This window comes from Pogoniulus pusillus, unplaced genomic scaffold, assembly GCF_015220805.1.
Source record: "Pogoniulus pusillus isolate bPogPus1 unplaced genomic scaffold, bPogPus1.pri scaffold_62_arrow_ctg1, whole genome shotgun sequence".
In the NCBI taxonomy this organism is placed as follows: Eukaryota; Metazoa; Chordata; class Aves; order Piciformes; family Lybiidae; genus Pogoniulus; species Pogoniulus pusillus.
The window spans coordinates 778,419-795,196 of NW_026974712.1; the positions used below are offsets into that span (position 1 = coordinate 778,419).

The 16,778-nt window shown below is 43.8% G+C and overlaps 1 protein-coding gene across 3 annotated transcripts in view; it reads left to right on the plus strand.

Annotated features, from left to right (window-relative positions):
* The window catches only part of LOC135174358 (A-kinase anchor protein 8-like), a 52,859-nt gene extending 39,824 nt beyond the window's left edge, over window positions 1-13,035 (plus strand). For all 3 annotated transcript variants that reach the window (XM_064141623.1, XM_064141626.1, XM_064141625.1), the window contains exon 13: window positions 12,081-13,035. In XM_064141623.1, the coding sequence (XP_063997693.1) occupies window positions 12,081-12,629 (549 nt within the window). In that variant the 3' untranslated portion in view covers window positions 12,630-13,035. The remainder of the gene's footprint in view (window positions 1-12,080) is intronic.
* Window positions 13,036-16,778: the final 3,743 nt, after the last annotated feature.

Here is a 16,778-nt window from a genome sequence, read left to right on the forward strand (position 1 = left end):
AGTGAGGGGGAATGGTGCTGGGAGCTGCTGTCTGCATGGAGAAAGGTAAAGAGGGGACCAAAAGATGCTTCAAACCAGCAAAAGGAGCCAAGAAAAAAAGCCCCACAGCAGCCCCTCCTAAATAAACCAAAAATACCTCCCTCCCCAAAACACCCCCAAAAAAACAGCTCAAAACTAAACAGCCTCCAACAATTCTGCCATAGAACTCTCCCCAAAATAAAGTCACAAAAAAAGAGTCCATAAAGCCCCCCAAGAGCAAAAGAATCCACAAAAAAGCCCCCCAAGAGCAAAAGAATCCACAAAAAAGCTCCCAAAAGTCAAAAGGATTAAGAAAAAGCCTCCAAAAGAATCCACAAAAAAGCTCCCCAAGACCAAAAGAATCCACAAAAAAACTCCCAGAAGACTAAAAATGCCCCAAAAGCCAAAAGAATCCACAAAAAAAGCTCCCAGAAGACTAAAAATGCCCCAAAAGCCAAAAGAATCCACCAAGAAGCTCCCAAAAGCCAAAAGAATCTTCTAAAAAGCCCCCCAAAGCCAAAAGAATCCAGAAAAAAAGCCCCAAGAGGCTAAAAGAATCCAGATAAAAGCCCCCAAAAATCAAAGCAATCCACCAAAAAGCCACCTGAAGCCATCAAAACGCCTTAAAGAGCCAAAAGAATCCACATAAAAGCCCCCAGAAGCTAAAAAATTCCACCAAAAAGCTCTAAAAGCCAAAAGAAGCCACAAAAAAAGCCACCAGAAGCTATCAAAATGCCCCCAAAAGCCAAAAGAAGCTACCAAAAAGCGACCAGAAGCCAAAAGAAGCCATAAAAATGCCCCCAAAAGCAAAGGAATCCACTAAACACCCCAAAGAATCCACCAAAAAGCCCTAAAAAGCCAAAAGAATCCACATAAAGCCCCCCAAAATCAAAGGAATCCACCAAAAGCCACATAAAAGCCCTAAAAAGCCCCCAAAAACCCACAAAAAAGCCAATAGTGCACCAAAAAAGCTCCCAAAAGCCAACAAATATCCACTAAAAAGCCCCCAAAACCCAAAAGAATCCTCAGAGAAGCTGTAAAAAGCCGAAAGAAGCCACAAAAAAGCTCTAGAAAGCCAAAAGAATTCCACCCAAAGGCCCCTAGAAGCCAAAAGAAGCCTCCAAAAGCCAAAAGAATCCACAAATAAGCCCCCAAAAATCAAAGGAATCCACCAAAAAGCCCCAGGAAGCCAAATGAAGCCACCAGAAAGCCCCAGAAAGCCAAAAGAAGCCACAAAAAAAGCCCAAACCAAACAAACCCTCAAAACTTCTACCCCCCAAACCCTCAAATAATCAATTCCAACCTAAAAACATGACTCAAAAAGCCAAAAAAATCCACTCAGAACCACCCAAACCAAACAACCCTCCCAAAAATGCCCCAAGACTGCTGCAAAACTAAAATCCATCTAAAAAAACCCCAAAACTCTGAAAGAATCCACCCCAGAAACCACAAAACCAAAGAAGCCCCTCAAAAAATTCTGCCAGAAATCTCCTTCCCCCCCCAAAAAAGCCCAAACCCCAAAAAATCAACTCAAAAAATCACCAAAAATTCAAATCACACCAAAAATTCTTCCAGAGATCTCCTTCCCCCCCAAAAAAAGCCTCTAAAGAAACCCAAACCCCAAAAGAGTCAACCCCAAAACCACCAAAAATTCAAATCACCCCAAAAATATCTGCCAGGAATCTCCTTCCCCCCTACAGAACCTTTAAACAAGCCCCAAAACCCAAAAGACTTCTCCCAAAACCACACCAGAAATTCAAATCACCCCAAAAAATAATCTGCCAGAGATCTCCCCCCACAAAAAAGCCTCTGAAGAAACCCAAACCCCAAAAGAATCCACCCAAAAAATCACCAGAAATAAAATTCACCCCAAAAAATATCTGCAAGAAGTCCCCCTCCAAAAAAAGCCTCTGAAGAAACCCAAACCCCAAAGAATCCACCCAAAAAATCACCAGAAATGAAATTTACCCCAAAAAATATCTACCTGAGATCTTCTCCCCCAAAAAAAGCCTCTAAAGAAACCCAAACCCCAAAAGAATCAACCCCAAAAATCATCAGAAATTCAAATCACCCCAAAAATACCTGCCAGAGATCTCCCCCCCAAAAAAGCCTCTAAAGAAACCCAAACCCCAAAAGAATTAACCCAAAAGATCCCCAAAAATAAAACTCACCCCCAAAAACTACCTGCCAGAAATCCCCCCCAAAAACCTTTAAACAAGCCCCAAAACCCAAAAGACTTCACCCAAAACCACACCAGAAATTCAAATCACCCCAAAAAATAATCTGCCAGAGATCTCCCCCCACAAAAAGCCTCTGAAGAAACCCAAACCCCAAAAGAATCAACCCAAAAATTCAGCAGAAATTCAAATCACCCCAAAAAATACCTGCCAGAGATCTCCTTCCCCACTAAAAAAACCCTTTAAACAAGCCCCAAAACCCAAAAGACTTCACCCAAAACCACACCAGAAATTCAAATCACCCCAAAAAATATCTGCAAGAAGTCCCCCTCCAAAAAAAGCCTCTAAAGAAACCCAAACCCCAAAAGAATCAACCCAAAAAATCACCAAAAATGAAATTTACCCAAAAAAATATCTACCTGAGATCTTCTCCCCCCAAAAAAGCCTCTAAAGAAACCCAAACCCCAAAGAATCAACCCAAAAAATCACCAGAAATGAAATTTACCCAAAAAAACATCTACCTGAGATCTCCCCCCCAAAAAAAGCCTCTAAAGAAACCCAAACCCCAAAAGAATCAACCCAAAAAATCACCAAAAATGAAATTTACCCCAAAAAATATCTACCTGAGATCTTCTCCCCCAAAAAAAGCCTCTAAAGAAACCCAAACCCCAAAGAATCAACCCAAAAAATCACCAGAAATGAAATTTACCCCAAAAAATATCTACCTGAGATCTTCTCCCCCCAAAAAAAAGCCTCTAAAGAAACCCAAACCTCAAAGAATCAACCCCAAAAATCACCAGAAATGAAATTCACCCCAAAAAATCCCTGCCAGAGATCTCCTTCCCCCCTACAGAACCTTTAAACAAGCCCCAAAACCCAAAAGACTTCACCCAAAACCACACCAGAAATACAAATCACCCCAAAAAATAATCTGCCAGAGATCTCCCCCCCCAAAAAGCCTCTGAAGAAACCCAAACCCCAAAAGAATCAACCCAAAAAATCACCAGAAATGAAATTTACCCCAAAAAATATCTACCTGAGATCTCCCCCCCAAAAAAGCCTCTAAAGAAACCCAAACCCCAAAGAATCAACCCCAAAAATCACCAGAAATTAAATTCACCCCAAAAATCCCTGCCAGAGATCTCCTTCCCCCCTACAGAACCTTTAAACAAGCCCCAAAACCCAAAAGACTTCACCCAAAACATCCAACCCCAAACCACCCCCCCAAGAATTTCTGCCCCAAGGAATGGATTCCCATGGTTGGAAAGCAGCCAAAAGGCCAAACAAAGCCAAGGAACTCCTCAGTCCATCACTAAATAGTTGCTAGAGTGAGGCAGAAAGGAAAGACTTTAATAATAGTAATAATTAATAATAGTACTACTAATAATAGCAACAACTTGATCCAGCCCAGAGCAGGGCCAGGAGGATGCTCAGAGGCTGCAGCAGCTCTGCTGTGAGCACAGCCTGAAAGAGTTGGGGCTGTGCAGGCTGGAGCAGAGGAGGCTCCCAGGGGACCTTCTTGTGGCCTTCCAGCATCTGAAGGTGGCTCCAAAAATTGGCCACAGCAACCCCATGCAGAGATACAGGCTGGGGTGGGAGTGGCTGAGAGCAGCCAGACAGAGAGGGATCTGGGGGTGCTGATTGATACCTGCCTGAACATGAGCCAGCAGTGTGCCCAGGTGGCCAAGAGAGCCAGTGGCATCCTGGCCTGCATCAGGAATGGTGTGGCCAGCAGGAGCAGGGAGGTCATTCTGCCCCTGTACTCTGCACTGCTTAGACCACACCTTGAGTGCTGTGTTCAGTTCTGGGCCCCCCAGTTTAGGAGGGACATTGAGATGCTTGAGCGTGTCCAGAGAAGGGCAACGAGGCTGGGGAGAGGCCTTGAGCACAGCCCTACGAGGAGAGGCTGAGGGAGCTGGGATTGGTTAGCCTGGAGAAGAGGAGGCTCAGGGCAGACCTCATTGCTGTCTGCAACTACCTGAGGGGAGGTTGTGGCCAGGGGGAGCTTGCTCTCTTCTCTCAGGTGGCCAGCACCAGAACGAGAGGACACAGCCTCAGGCTGTGCCAGGGGAGATTTAGGCTGGAGGTGAGGAGAAAGTTCTTCCCTGAGAGAGTCATTGGGCACTGGAATGGGCTGCCCGGGGAGGTGGTGGAGTCGCCGTCCCTGGAGCTGTTCAAGGCAGGACTGGACGTGGCACTTGGTGCCATGGTCTGGCCTTGAGCTCTGTGCTAAAGGGTTGGACTTGATGAGCTGTGAGGTCTCTTCCAACCTTGGTGATGCTGTGATGCTGTGACACTGTGATGCTGTGTGTGATGCTGTGAAAAAAGCTGGGGAGGGGCTTTTGAGGCTGTGAGGGAGTGGCAGGACTGGGGGGGATGGAGCAGAGCTGGAGGTGAGGAGAGTGAGGCTGGAGGTGAGGAGGAGGTTGTTGAGCAGGAGAGTGGTGAGAGCCTGGCAGGGGTTGCCCAGGGAGGGGGTTGAGGCCCCATGGCTGGAGGTGTTTGAGGCCAGGCTGGCTGAGGCTGTGTGCAGCCTGCTCTAGGGTTAGGTGTCCCTGGGCTTGGCAGGGGGGGTTGGGACTGGCTGCTCCTTGTGGTGCCTTCCAACCCTGCCTGATTCTGTGGTTCTGTGATTCTAAGTCCAGAAGTGTTTGGCTGAGATGTGCCTCCAAACCCAACCCCTGCTCTAGGGTTAGGTGTCCCTGGGCATGGCAGGGGGGGTTGGCACTGCCTGCTCCTTGTGCTCCCTTCCAACCCTGCCTGATTCTGTGCTTCTGTGATTCTAAGTCCAGAAGTGGTCAGTTGAGATGTGCCTCACAACCCAATCCATGCTCTAGGGTTAGGTGTCCCTGGGCATGGCAGGGGAGGTTGGCACTGCCTGCTCCTTGTGCTCCCTTCCAACCCTGCCTGATTCTGTGGTTCTGTGATTCTAACTCCAGAAGTGGTCAGTTGAGATGTGCCTCACAACCCAATCCATGCTCTAGGGTTAGGTGTCCCTGGGCATGGCAGGGGGTTGGCACTGCCTGCTCCTTGTGGTCCTTTCCAACCCTGCCTGATTCTGTGGTTCTGTGATTCTAAGTCCAGAAGTGTTTGGCTGAGATGTGCCTCCAAACCCAACCCCTGCTCTAGGGTTAGGTGTCCCTGGGCATGGCAGGGGGGGTTGGCACTGCCTGCTCCTTGTGCTCCCTTCCAACCCTGCCTGATTCTGTGGTTCTCTGGTGATGATAACAACAATGATTGCATTAATTAACAATGAGTTGAAGTTGTGAATTAAATGAACTAAATGACTAAGTTAAATTCATTAAATGGGGAAATGAAATTGATACATGAGAAAGGAAAGAAAGAAAAGGTTCAACCCCCCCCAAAAATAGAGAAAAATCAACAAATATGTGAAAAGAAAAAACTCCCAAACCACAACAAATGAAATCAGAGAAACCCAGAAATGTAAAAAGGGGGTAAAAAGGGGTTAAAAAGGGGGGAAAGGGGATAAAAAGGGGCAAAAAAATGACACCCCCCCCAAAAAAACCAAACACCCCACCAAAAAAAACAACAAAAAAGCAAACAAAAAAACCCCACCCAAACCCAAACAAAAATCCCCAAACAAAAAAACCCAAACAAAAAAAAAAAAAAAAAAACCAAAATCCCAAAGCAACACAAAAAAACTAAACCAAATTAAAAAAAACCCACAAAATAAACCAACCCCAAACAAAAAACTCCAAACAAAACAACACCAAAAAACCCAATCCAAAAAAACCCAAATAAACAAAAAAACAAACCTTAAAATACTCCAAACAAATATAAACCAAACCAAAAAAGGAAAACAAAGCAAATACCAAACAAAAAAAGCAAACACCCCCCCCCAAAAAAAAAACAAATAAACCCCCCCACAAAAAAAATACAAAAAAGAAACAAAAACCAAACAAAAATCCCACCAAAGAAACAAAACTAACAAAAAAAAACCCCAAAACAAAAAACCCTAAACAAAAACCAAACAAAACACCCCTCTAAAAAAAAGGGCAAACAAAAAAACAACCAAACAAAAAGAAAACAAACAAAAACAAAAAACCCAAACAAAAAAAAACTTCCAAACAAAGCAACAGAAAAAAACTCACAAACAAAAATCCCCCCCAAACCAAACAAAAACCAAAAAAACCCAAACAAACCCACAAAACCAAACAAAAAAACCCCAAACCAAAAAAACCCAAAGAAGAAAAAATTAAAAAACCCAAACAAAAGCAAACAAACAAAAAAAACCCCATTAAAAACACCCAAAAAAGCAACCCAACCAACCAACCAACCAAAAAAAACCCAAAGGAAAAAACCCAAACAAAAAAAAAGACCAAAAAAACCCAACAAACCCAAACAAACAAACAAACATTCCAAAGGGAAAAAACAAACTAACAAACAAACAAACAAACAAAAAAAACCCAAAAACCAAAGACACAAAAACCCCAAACGAAAACAAACAAAACCCCCAAACAACAACAACCAAAAAAAAACCCACAAAAAACCCCAAAGAAAAAAACCAAACAAAAAAAAGACCCAAAACTCAACAAACCCAAACAAACAAAAAACCCAAACAAAACATCCAAAGGGAAAAAAACAACAACAACAAAAAAAACCCACACTCAAAAACAACCAACAAACAACCCCCAAACAAAAAACCCTAAAAAAAAAAAATACAAAAAAAACCCAAACAAAAGCAAACAAACAAACAAACAAAAAAAAACCCAAACAAAAAACCCCAAACAGGGGACAGGCTTTGGGGGTCAGGTGCAAGGGACAGGCTCCAGGGGAACAGGAGGTGGGGGGACAGGCTCTGGGGTCCAGGAGGAGGGGACAGGCTCTGCTCACTGCTCCCTGGGCTAGGACAAGCAGCAATGGGTGCAGGTTGCAGCACAGGAGGCTCCAGCTCAACACCAGGGGGGAACTTCTTCCCTGGAAGGGTCCCAGAGCTGCCCAGAGAGGTTGTGGAGTCTCCTTCCCTGGAGCCTTTCCAGCCCTGCCTGGATGTGTTCCTGTGACCTGTGTTAGGATTGTCCTGCTCTGGTGGGGGGGGGTTGGACTGGATGAGCTCCTTGAGTCCCTTCCAGAGGTGCTGTGAGCCTCTGATCCTGTGAGCCTCTGACCTCAAAACCAAAAAGATTCCAAAAAATATCAGTTAAAAAACAATGATTCCAAAAACCACCTCCAAAATCCCTCCAAAAATTTCCAAATCTCCCATAATAAAACCCCAAAATCGCCAAATTTTCCCCAGATCCCCAAAATTCCCCCCCCAAATTGCAGTAGCAGCCTAAAGAATCCCCAGAATGTCTCTGAAATCCCTCAAGAAATTCCAAAGCTTCCTCCAGAAGTAAGAAAAATCTCCCCAAATTAAAAAAAAATCCAAAAATTCCTGGAAAAGCCTAAAAAAAAATCCCATGGAAAACTTCCATTGTTCCCAAAATCCAGAAATCTAACCCAAATTCCAGAAATTCACCCCAAAAATTGCAGTGGCAGCCCCAAAAATCCCCAAAATGCCTCCAAAACCCTTTTAAAAATGCCCCAAATCCAAAACTTTAACCCAAATTCCAGAAATTCCAGCAACAATCCCAAAAATGCCTCCAAAAGCCTTTAAGAAATTCCCCAAAAGCCCAAAATTTAACCCAAATTCCAAAAATTCACCCCAAAAATTCTAGCAACAGTCCCAAAAAGCCTAAAAAATCCCCAAAATGCCTCCAAAATATTTTCACATTTCCCCAAAATCCAAAAATTTAACCCAAATTCCAGAAATTCCAGCAACAGTCCCAAAAATCCCCCAAATGCCTCCAAAATCCTTAAAAAAAATCCCCAAATCCAGAAATTTTACCCAAATTCCAAAAATTCACCCCCAAAATTCCAGCAACAGCCTCAAAAAGCTGAAAACATCTAAAAAATGCTTCAAAATCCTTAAAAAAATCCCAAAATCCAGAAATTTAGATGAAATTCCAAAACTTCACCCAGAAAACTTGCAGTAACAGCCCCCCAAATCCTCAAAAAATCCCCAAAATGCCTCCAAAAAATCCTTAAAAAAATTCCCAACATCCAGAAATTCAACCCAAATTCCAGAAATTCCAGCAACAGTTCAAAAAAATCCCAAAAAAAGCCCCCAAATGCTTCCAAAATCCTTTACAAGATCCCAAAATCCAGAAATTTTAACCAAATTCCAAAACTTCACCCCAAAAATTCCAGCAACAGCCTCAGAAAGCCTAAAACATCCCAAAAAATGCTTCAAAATCCTTCAAAATTCCCCAAATCCAGAAATTTAACCCAAATTCCAAAAATTCACCCAAAAAATTCCAGCAACAGCCTCAAAAATCCCAAAAATGCCTCCAAAATCCTTTAAAAAATTCCCCAATTCCAGAAACTTAACCCAAATTCCTAAACTTCACCCAAGAAAATCCAGCAACAGCACCAAAAAAATCCCCCAAATGCCTCCAAAATCCTTAAAAAATTCCCCAAATCCAAAAGTTTCATCCAAATTCCAAAACCTCACCCCAAAAATTCAGCAACAGCCTCAAAAATCCCCAAAATGCTTCCAAAATCCTTTAAAAAAATCCCCAAATCAAAAAATTTAACCCAAATTCCAGAAATTCACCCAAAAAATTCCACCAACAGCCCCCAAAAGCCTAAAAAAATCCCCCAAAGTCTCCAAAATCCTTCAAAATATTCCCCAAATACAGAAATTTAACCCAAATTCCTAAAGTTCACCCAAAAAATCCCCAAAATGCCTCCAAAATCCTTTCAAAATTCCCAAAGTCCACAATTTTAACCCAAATTCCAGAAATTCACCCCAAAAACTCCAGCAACAGCCCCAAAAATCCCAAAATAATCCCAAAAAGTCTCCAAAATCCTTCTAAAAATTCCCCAAATCCAGAAATTTAACCCAAATTCCAAAATTTCACTTAAAAAGATACAGCAACAGCCCCAAAAATCCTAAAAAAATCCCCAAAATGCCTCCAAAATCCTTTAAAAGATCCCAAAATCCAAACATTTAACCCAAATTCCAGAAATTCACCCCAAGAATTCCAGCAACAGCCTCAAAAGTAAAGAAAAAAAACCCAAATGCCTCCAAAATCCTTAAAAAATTCCCAAAATCCAAAAATTTAACCCAAATTCCAGAAATTCCCCCCAAAAATTCCAGCAACAGCCCCAAAAATGCAAAAAAAATCCCCAAAATGCCTCCAGAATCCTTTAAAAAATTCCCAAAATCCAAACATTTAACCCAAATTCCAAAACTTCACCCAAAAAATTCCAACAACAGCCCCAAAAATGCAAAAAAATCCCCCAAATTCCTCCAAAATCTTTAAAAAATTCCCCAAATCCAAAAATTTGACCCAAATTCCAAAACTTCACCCAAAAAATTCCAGCAACAGCCCCCAAAATCCTAAATAAATCCCCAAAATGCCTCCAGAATCCTTTAAAAAATTCCCAAAATCCAAACATTTAACCCAAATTCCAGAAATTCACCCCAAAAATTCCAGCAACAGCCCCAAAAATGCAAAAAAGTCCCCAAAATGCCTCCAAAATCCTTAAAAAAATTCCCCAAATCCAAAAATTTAACCCAAATTCCAGAAATTCACCCCAAGAATTCCAGCAACAGCCTCAAAAGTAAAATAAAAAACCCAAAATGCCTCCAAAATCCTCTAAAAAATTCCCAAAATTCAAAATTTTAACCCAAATTCCAGAAATTCACCCCAAAAAATTCCAGCAACAGGCCCAAAAGTCCCAAAAAAAACCCCAAATTCCTCCAAAATCCTTCAAAAATTCCCCAAATCCAAACATTTAACCCAAATTCCAGAAATTCACCCCAAAAAATCCAGCAACAGCCCCAAAAATGCAAAAAAAGCCCCAAAATACCTCCAAAATCCTTTAAAAAATTCCCCAAATCCAAAAGTTTAACCCAAATTCCAAAAATTCACCCCAAAATTTCCAGCAACAGCCCCCAAAATGCAAAAAAATCCCAAAAATGCCTCCAAAATTCCAGAAATTCACCCCAAAAATTCCAGCAACAGCCCCAAAAATGCAAAAAAATCCCCAAAATGCCTCCAGAATCCTTTAAAAAATTCCCCAAATCCAGAAATTTAACCCAAAATCCAAAACTTCACCCAAAAAATTCCAACAACAGCCCCAAAAATGCAAAAAAATCCCCCAAATTCCTCCAAAATCCTTTAAAAAATTCCCCAAATCCAAAAATTTGACCCAAATTCCAAAACTTCACCCCAAAAAATTCCAGCAACAGCCCCAAAAATGCAAAAAAAACTCCAAAATGCCTCCAAAATCCTTTAAAAATTCCCAAAATCCAAACATTTAACCCAAATTCCAGAAATTCACCCCAAAAAATCCAGCAACAGCCCCAAAAATGCAAAAAAATCCCCAAATGCCTCCAAAATCCTTTAAAAAATTCCCCAAATACAAAAATTTAACCCCAATTCCAGAAATTCACCCAAAAAATTCCAGCAACAGCCCCAAAAGTAAAAAAAAACCCAAATGCCTCCAAAATCCTTTCACAATTCCCAAAATCCAAAAATTTAACCCAAATTCCAGAAATTCACCCCAAGAATTCCAGCAACAGCCTCAAAAGTAAAATAAAAAACCCAAAATGCCTCCAAAATCCTCTAAAAAATTCCCAAAATTCAAAATTTTAACCCAAATTCCAGAAATTCACCCCAAAAAATTCCAGCAACAGGCCCAAAAGTCCCCAAAAAAACCCCAAATTCCTCCAAAATCCTTCAAAAATTCCCCAAATCCAAACATTTAACCCAAAATCCAAAACTTCACCCAAAAAATTCCAACAACAGCCCCAAAAATGCAAAAAAATCCCCCAAATTCCTCCAAAATCCTTTAAAAAATTCCCCAAATCCAAAAATTTGACCCAAATTCCAAAACTTCACCCCAAAAAATTCCAGCAACAGCCCCAAAAATGCAAAAAAAAACTCCAAAATGCCTCCAAAATCCTTAAAAAATTCCCAAAATCCAAACATTTAACCCAAATTCCAGAAATTCACCCCAAAAATTCCAGCAACAGCCCCAAAAATATCCCCAAAATGCCTCCAAAATCCTCCCTAAAAATTCCCAAGCTCCCTAAAATTCAGAAAAATCCCCCCCAAAATCCAGAAAAATCATCCAGTTCCTACAAAAACAGCTTAAAAATCCCACAGGAAAATCCACAATTCCCAATTTTCCCCCAAAACCCCAAAATCCACCCAAAAAGATCCAGTAACAGCCCCAAAAATCCAAAAGGAATCCCCCAAACGCCTCCAAAATCATTCCCAACATTCCCAAGCCCCCCAAAAACTGAGACCAAAATCCTCCCAAATTCCCAAAGAAAACCCCAGAATTCCTGGAAAGGCCAAAAAAATCTCCCACAGCAAAACTCCACAATTCCCCCAAAATCCCGAAATTCCTCCCCAAAATCCTTAAGAATGCCCCAAAGCCTCCAAAATCCTTTCAAGATTCCCACTTCCCCTCCCCAGAATTCCCTAAGCCCTGCGCTTGTCCCTGGGGATGCTCCGAGCGCATCCAGACCCTGCCGGGCTGGGATCCCGGAGCCGCCTCCCTGCGGCTGCAGCTTCCTTTAGGGATCCGCATCCCCAATTCCAGCATCTTCCCTATCCTGCCGAGCTCCTTTCCCGGTGCTCCCCAGGAGCTTTCTCCCTCCTCTCTCTTCCTTCTGGAATTTCCCAATCCTTCTGGATTTTCCACGCCGGATCCTTTCTTTTCCCCCTTTTCAACCGAGACCAAAAGGGACTCTTTGGTGACCACCAAACCTCTCCAGATCTTCCAGGGTGGACATTTCCCGGTGCCTCCCCCTCCAGCCGATGCCTTTTCCCCCTTCTCTTCCTCTATCCCGTTTTTTTTCCCTAGGGAGAAGATCCCTTCACGGATGAAATCGGGGATCAAGACGTGGACGAACCCCTGGAAGGCGGCGACGGCGCCGCCGAAGGAGCGACCGAAGCCAGCGCCGAAAGCGGCCCCGCTCCAGCGGCTCCGGAAGGAGAAGTGGGAAGCACAGAAGCTCCGGAGGCTTCCCAAGAGTTTTCCAAAGCTGAGGAATTCCTGAAGAACCTGGGCGAGTCCGATCAGCCTCCCAAGCCCCTGCTGATGCCACCCTTCCTGCAGGACGACGACCTGGAAGCGGAGGAGATGCCCTCGGAGGCGGCGGCGTCGGAAGCGCCGGAGGCGGCGGCAGCAGCAGCAGCTGCAGCAGCAGCAGCGACAGCAGCAGCAGCAACAGCGGCGGCGCCGTCGGAGGAATCGGCGGAGGAACCGCCCACGCTTCCCAAAAATTCCCCAAAATCCTCTGTTTCACCCCAAAACGAACCTGAGGGTTGGGCAGGCAAAGAGGAGGAGCAGGAGAACGGGAATGAGGAAGAGGAGGAAGAGGCTCCGGCAGCGGAGCCCCAACCGGAATAACTGTGAATATTTGGGTAAAATCCATCCTTGGTTTTTCTTTTGGGTTCTTTTGGTTGGAAACATCTCCCCCCTCCCCCCCCCCCCCCCCCTCTTCCAGCCTCCAAAAAATAGGGAATTTTGGGATTTAGTTGGAAGGGACCCAACTGGTGTGGAATTTGCTTCGTTTCCCTCTCCCTTCCCTCTCTTTTCCCCTCCCCCTCCCCACCCCCTCCAGCATTTTTCCTTTTATTTTAGGATGAAGAATGGGAAAAAACAAAAACCCAAACCCCAAAGAATCCCTCCTTGAGGCCCCATTCCAGTGGGATTTTGGAGGGGGGGGAGGGAATTTTTTTATCTTAGGATTTCCCCTCCCCCCCCCTTTCTCCCTCTCTCCCCTCTCCCCCCCCCCCCCCAAAAAAAAAAAACCCCAAAACCTTAAAAAAAATTTCCCCCTCTCCAAAAAACAAAAGGAACAGAAAAGAAGGAAAAACGTTTGGGAAGTGGAATAAAAGCAGAGATTGGATCCCGGCGGCTCCTTGGCTTTGATTCCAGGGCTGGTGTCCTCCCCACTCCCCCCACCCCAACCTCCTCCCATCTCCCCCCCCTCCCCCCCTCCAAATCCTGGCGTTTTGGGGGAATTTTCCCAACATTTGGAAGGTTTTTTGCCATGTGGGAATTGGAGGAGTTTTGATTTCCACCATCCCAACCCCTTCCCTCCCCCCCCCTCCCTCCCTCCCTCCCGAAGTTGCCAGGAGAGGATTTGGGGCAAGAATTCAGAGCTTTATTAGTGTTTGGGTCAGGAAATTAAGAGAGGAGGTTACTGAAATTCCCTTTTTCCCCTAAAAATTCCCTTTTAGACCTAAAATTCACTTTCTGCCCCTAAAATTCCACTTTCCTCCCTAAAAATTCCCTTTCTGCCCCTAAAATTCCTCCTTCCTCCCTAAAAATTCCCCTTTTGCCCCTAAAATTCCTCTTTTGCCCCTAAAGTTCCCCTTTTCTCCCAAAAAAACCCTTTTTGCCCATAAAATTTCCCTTTCCTCCCTAAAAATTCCCTTTCTGCCCCTAAAAATTCCCTTTTCTCCCTAAAAATTCCCCTTTTTGCCCCTAAAAATTCCCTTTCTGCCCCTAAAAATTCCCTTTTCTCCCTAAAAATTCCCCTTTTTGCCCCTAAAAATTCCCATTTTGCCCCTAAAATTCCTCTTTTAACCCTAAAAATTCAATTTTTCTCCCTAAAAATTCTTCTAACCTTAAAAATTACCTTTTTCTCCCTAAAAATTCCCTTTCTGCCCCTAAAAATTCCCTTTTTCTCCTTAAAAATTCTTTTTGCCCCTAAAATTCCTCTTTTCACCCTAAAAAATCATTTTTTCTCCCTAAAAATTCCCATTTTGCCCCTAAAATTCCTCTTTTAACCCTAACAATTCCTCTAACCCTAAAATTCCCTTTTTCTCCCTAAAAAATCCCTTTCTGCCCCTAAAAATTCCATTTTTCTCCCTAAAAAATCCCATTTTGCCTCTAAAATTCCTCTTTTCACCCTAAAAAATAGCTTTTTCTCCCTAAAAATTCCCTTTTTACCCCTAACATTCCCTTTTTCTCCCTAAAAATTCCCCTTTTTGCCCCTAAAAATTCCCATTTTGCCCCTCAAATTCCCATTTTGCCCCTAAAATTCCTCTTTTAACCCTAAAAATTCCTCTAACCCTAAAAATTCCCTTTTTTCTCCCTAAAAAATCCCTTTATGCCCCTAAAAATTCCATTTTTCTCCCTAAAAATTCCCATTTTGCCCCTAAAATTCCTCTTTTAACTCTAAAAATTCAATTTTTCTCCCTAAAAATTCCCTTTCTGCCCCTAAAAATTCCCTTTTTCTCCTTAAAAATTATCTTTTTGCCCCTAAAATTCCTCTTTTCACCCTAAATATTCCCTTTTTCTCCTAAAAATTCCCTTTTTGCCCCTAAAAATTCCCATTTTCCCCCTAAAAATTCCCATTTTCCCCCTAAAAATTCCCTTTTTCTCCCTAAAAATCCCCCTTTTTGCCCCTAAAAATTCCCATTTTTCCCCTAAAAATTCCCATTTTGCCCCTAAAATTCCTCTTTTAACCCTAAAAATTCCCTTTTTCTCCCTAAAAATTTCCTTTTTGCCCCTAAAATTCCTTTTTTAACCCTAAAAATTCCCTTTTTCTCCCTAAAAATTCCCATTTTGGCCCTAAAATTTCCCCTTTTTCTCCCTAAAAATTCCCTTTCTGCCTCTAAAATTCCCTTTTTAGCTCTAAAAATTCCCTTTTCACCCTTAAAAATTCCTTTTTTTATATCTGTAATTCCCTTTTTTTCCCCAAAATTCCCTTTATCCCAGAAGTCTTTTTTTATCCTACAAATTTTCCCCCAAATTTCCCATTTTTAGCTCCCAAATCCTCAGTTTTAAGCTCCCAAATTCCCATTTTTAGCTCCCAAATCCCCAGTTTTAAGCTCCCAAATTCCCATTTTTTGCTCCCAAATTCCCACTTTTAAGCTCCTAAATCCCCACTTTTAGCTCCCAAATTCCCTTTTTCCCCACAAAATCCCTTTTCTCCATCCCCCAAATTCCCTTTTTTATCCCCTCCCAACCCTCTCTTTTTTGGGTGGAATTTGCAGCTCCAAACCCTTTTCCTAAGGGATTTTCCCAACCCAAGCAGCAGCGAGGGTTCAGCCACTGAGTATTTCCTTGGATCCTTGATTTTTTTCCCCCAAATCCTGTTTTTTTATCCCCAAAAATTCCATTTTTTTCCCTCTCCAACCTTCCCCCTGTTTCTAGTGGAATTTGCAGCTCCAAACCCTTTTCCTAAGGGATTCTCCAGCCCCACCCAGCAGCGAGGGTGCAGCCTCTGAGTATTTCCTTGGATCCTTTCCCAAAATCCCTCTTTTTACCTCCAAAATCCTCCCCCCCCCCCGCCCCAAAATCCCTTTTTTTTCCTCCACTGATCTCTTGGTTTTGAGTGGAATTTGCAGCTCCAAAGCCTTTTCCCTAAGGATTTTCCAAACCCTTTTCCTAAGGGATTCTCCAGCCCCAAACAGCAGTGAGGATGCAGCCACTGAGTAAATCCTTGGATCCTTTGGCAGTTTTGGACCAAAATCCTCCTTTTTCCCCCCCAAAATTCCTCCCCCCTCCCCCTTCCAAATCCCCTTTTTGGAGTCCTTGGCAGCTCCCAGCTCTTTTCCCGAAGGATTCTCCGGGTTCTGGGATCAAACCCTGGAATTTGGGTGCCTTGGGACCCCCTTTGTGCTGGCTGCCACCCAGCCTCGGACCCTCCCTGGCGCCTGGAGGTGGCCATGGGGGAGGGGCTCTGATGTGGCCCCTCCCTGTGATGTCATAACCTGCCCCGTGACATCACAGCCCATTCTGTGACATCATTGCCTGCCCTGTGATGCCATCAACTGCTGTGATGTCCCAGCCCATCCTGTGATGTCATAACCCACCCTGTGATGTCACTCCCCACTGTGTGATGTCATAACCTGCCCTGTGATGTCCCAGCCCACCCTGTGATGTCATAACACACCCTGTGATGTCACTCCCCTGTGTGATGTCATAACCTGCCCTGTGATGTCCCAGCCCATCCTGTGACATCATAGCCTGTCCTGTGATGTCATCTCCCATGTGATGCTGTATTCTCCTCCTGTGCTGCCACACCCCACTGTGATATCATAACCCGCCCTGTGATGTCACCCCAAACTGTGTGACATCATAACCCATCCTGTGATGCCACACCCCTGCTGTGACCTCACTGCCTGCCCTGTGACATCATATCCTGCTGTGACCTCACAGCCCATCCTGTGACAGTCAGTCGCCATGTGACGTCACACACCACCACTGTGATGTCATAACTCACCCTGTGAGACCACACCCCTGCTGTGTGACACCAATACCCTGCCCTGTGATGTCATCCCCCACCATGACCACTCCCTTCTGCAGGATGATGTCACAACCCCATCACATGACACCCCCCCCATGATGTCACCCCCCACCGTGTGCCGCATCCCCTCTGCCACTCGACATTGCCCCCCACTGGCTGACGTCACAGCCCCTGCCACGTCCCCTCCATGATGTGATGTCACAGCCCACCCCATGACATCTCCCCACAGCCCCACTGTGATGTCACACCCCTGTGTCACCTGTCCCCTGCACCCTGTGACCTCACAGCCTATG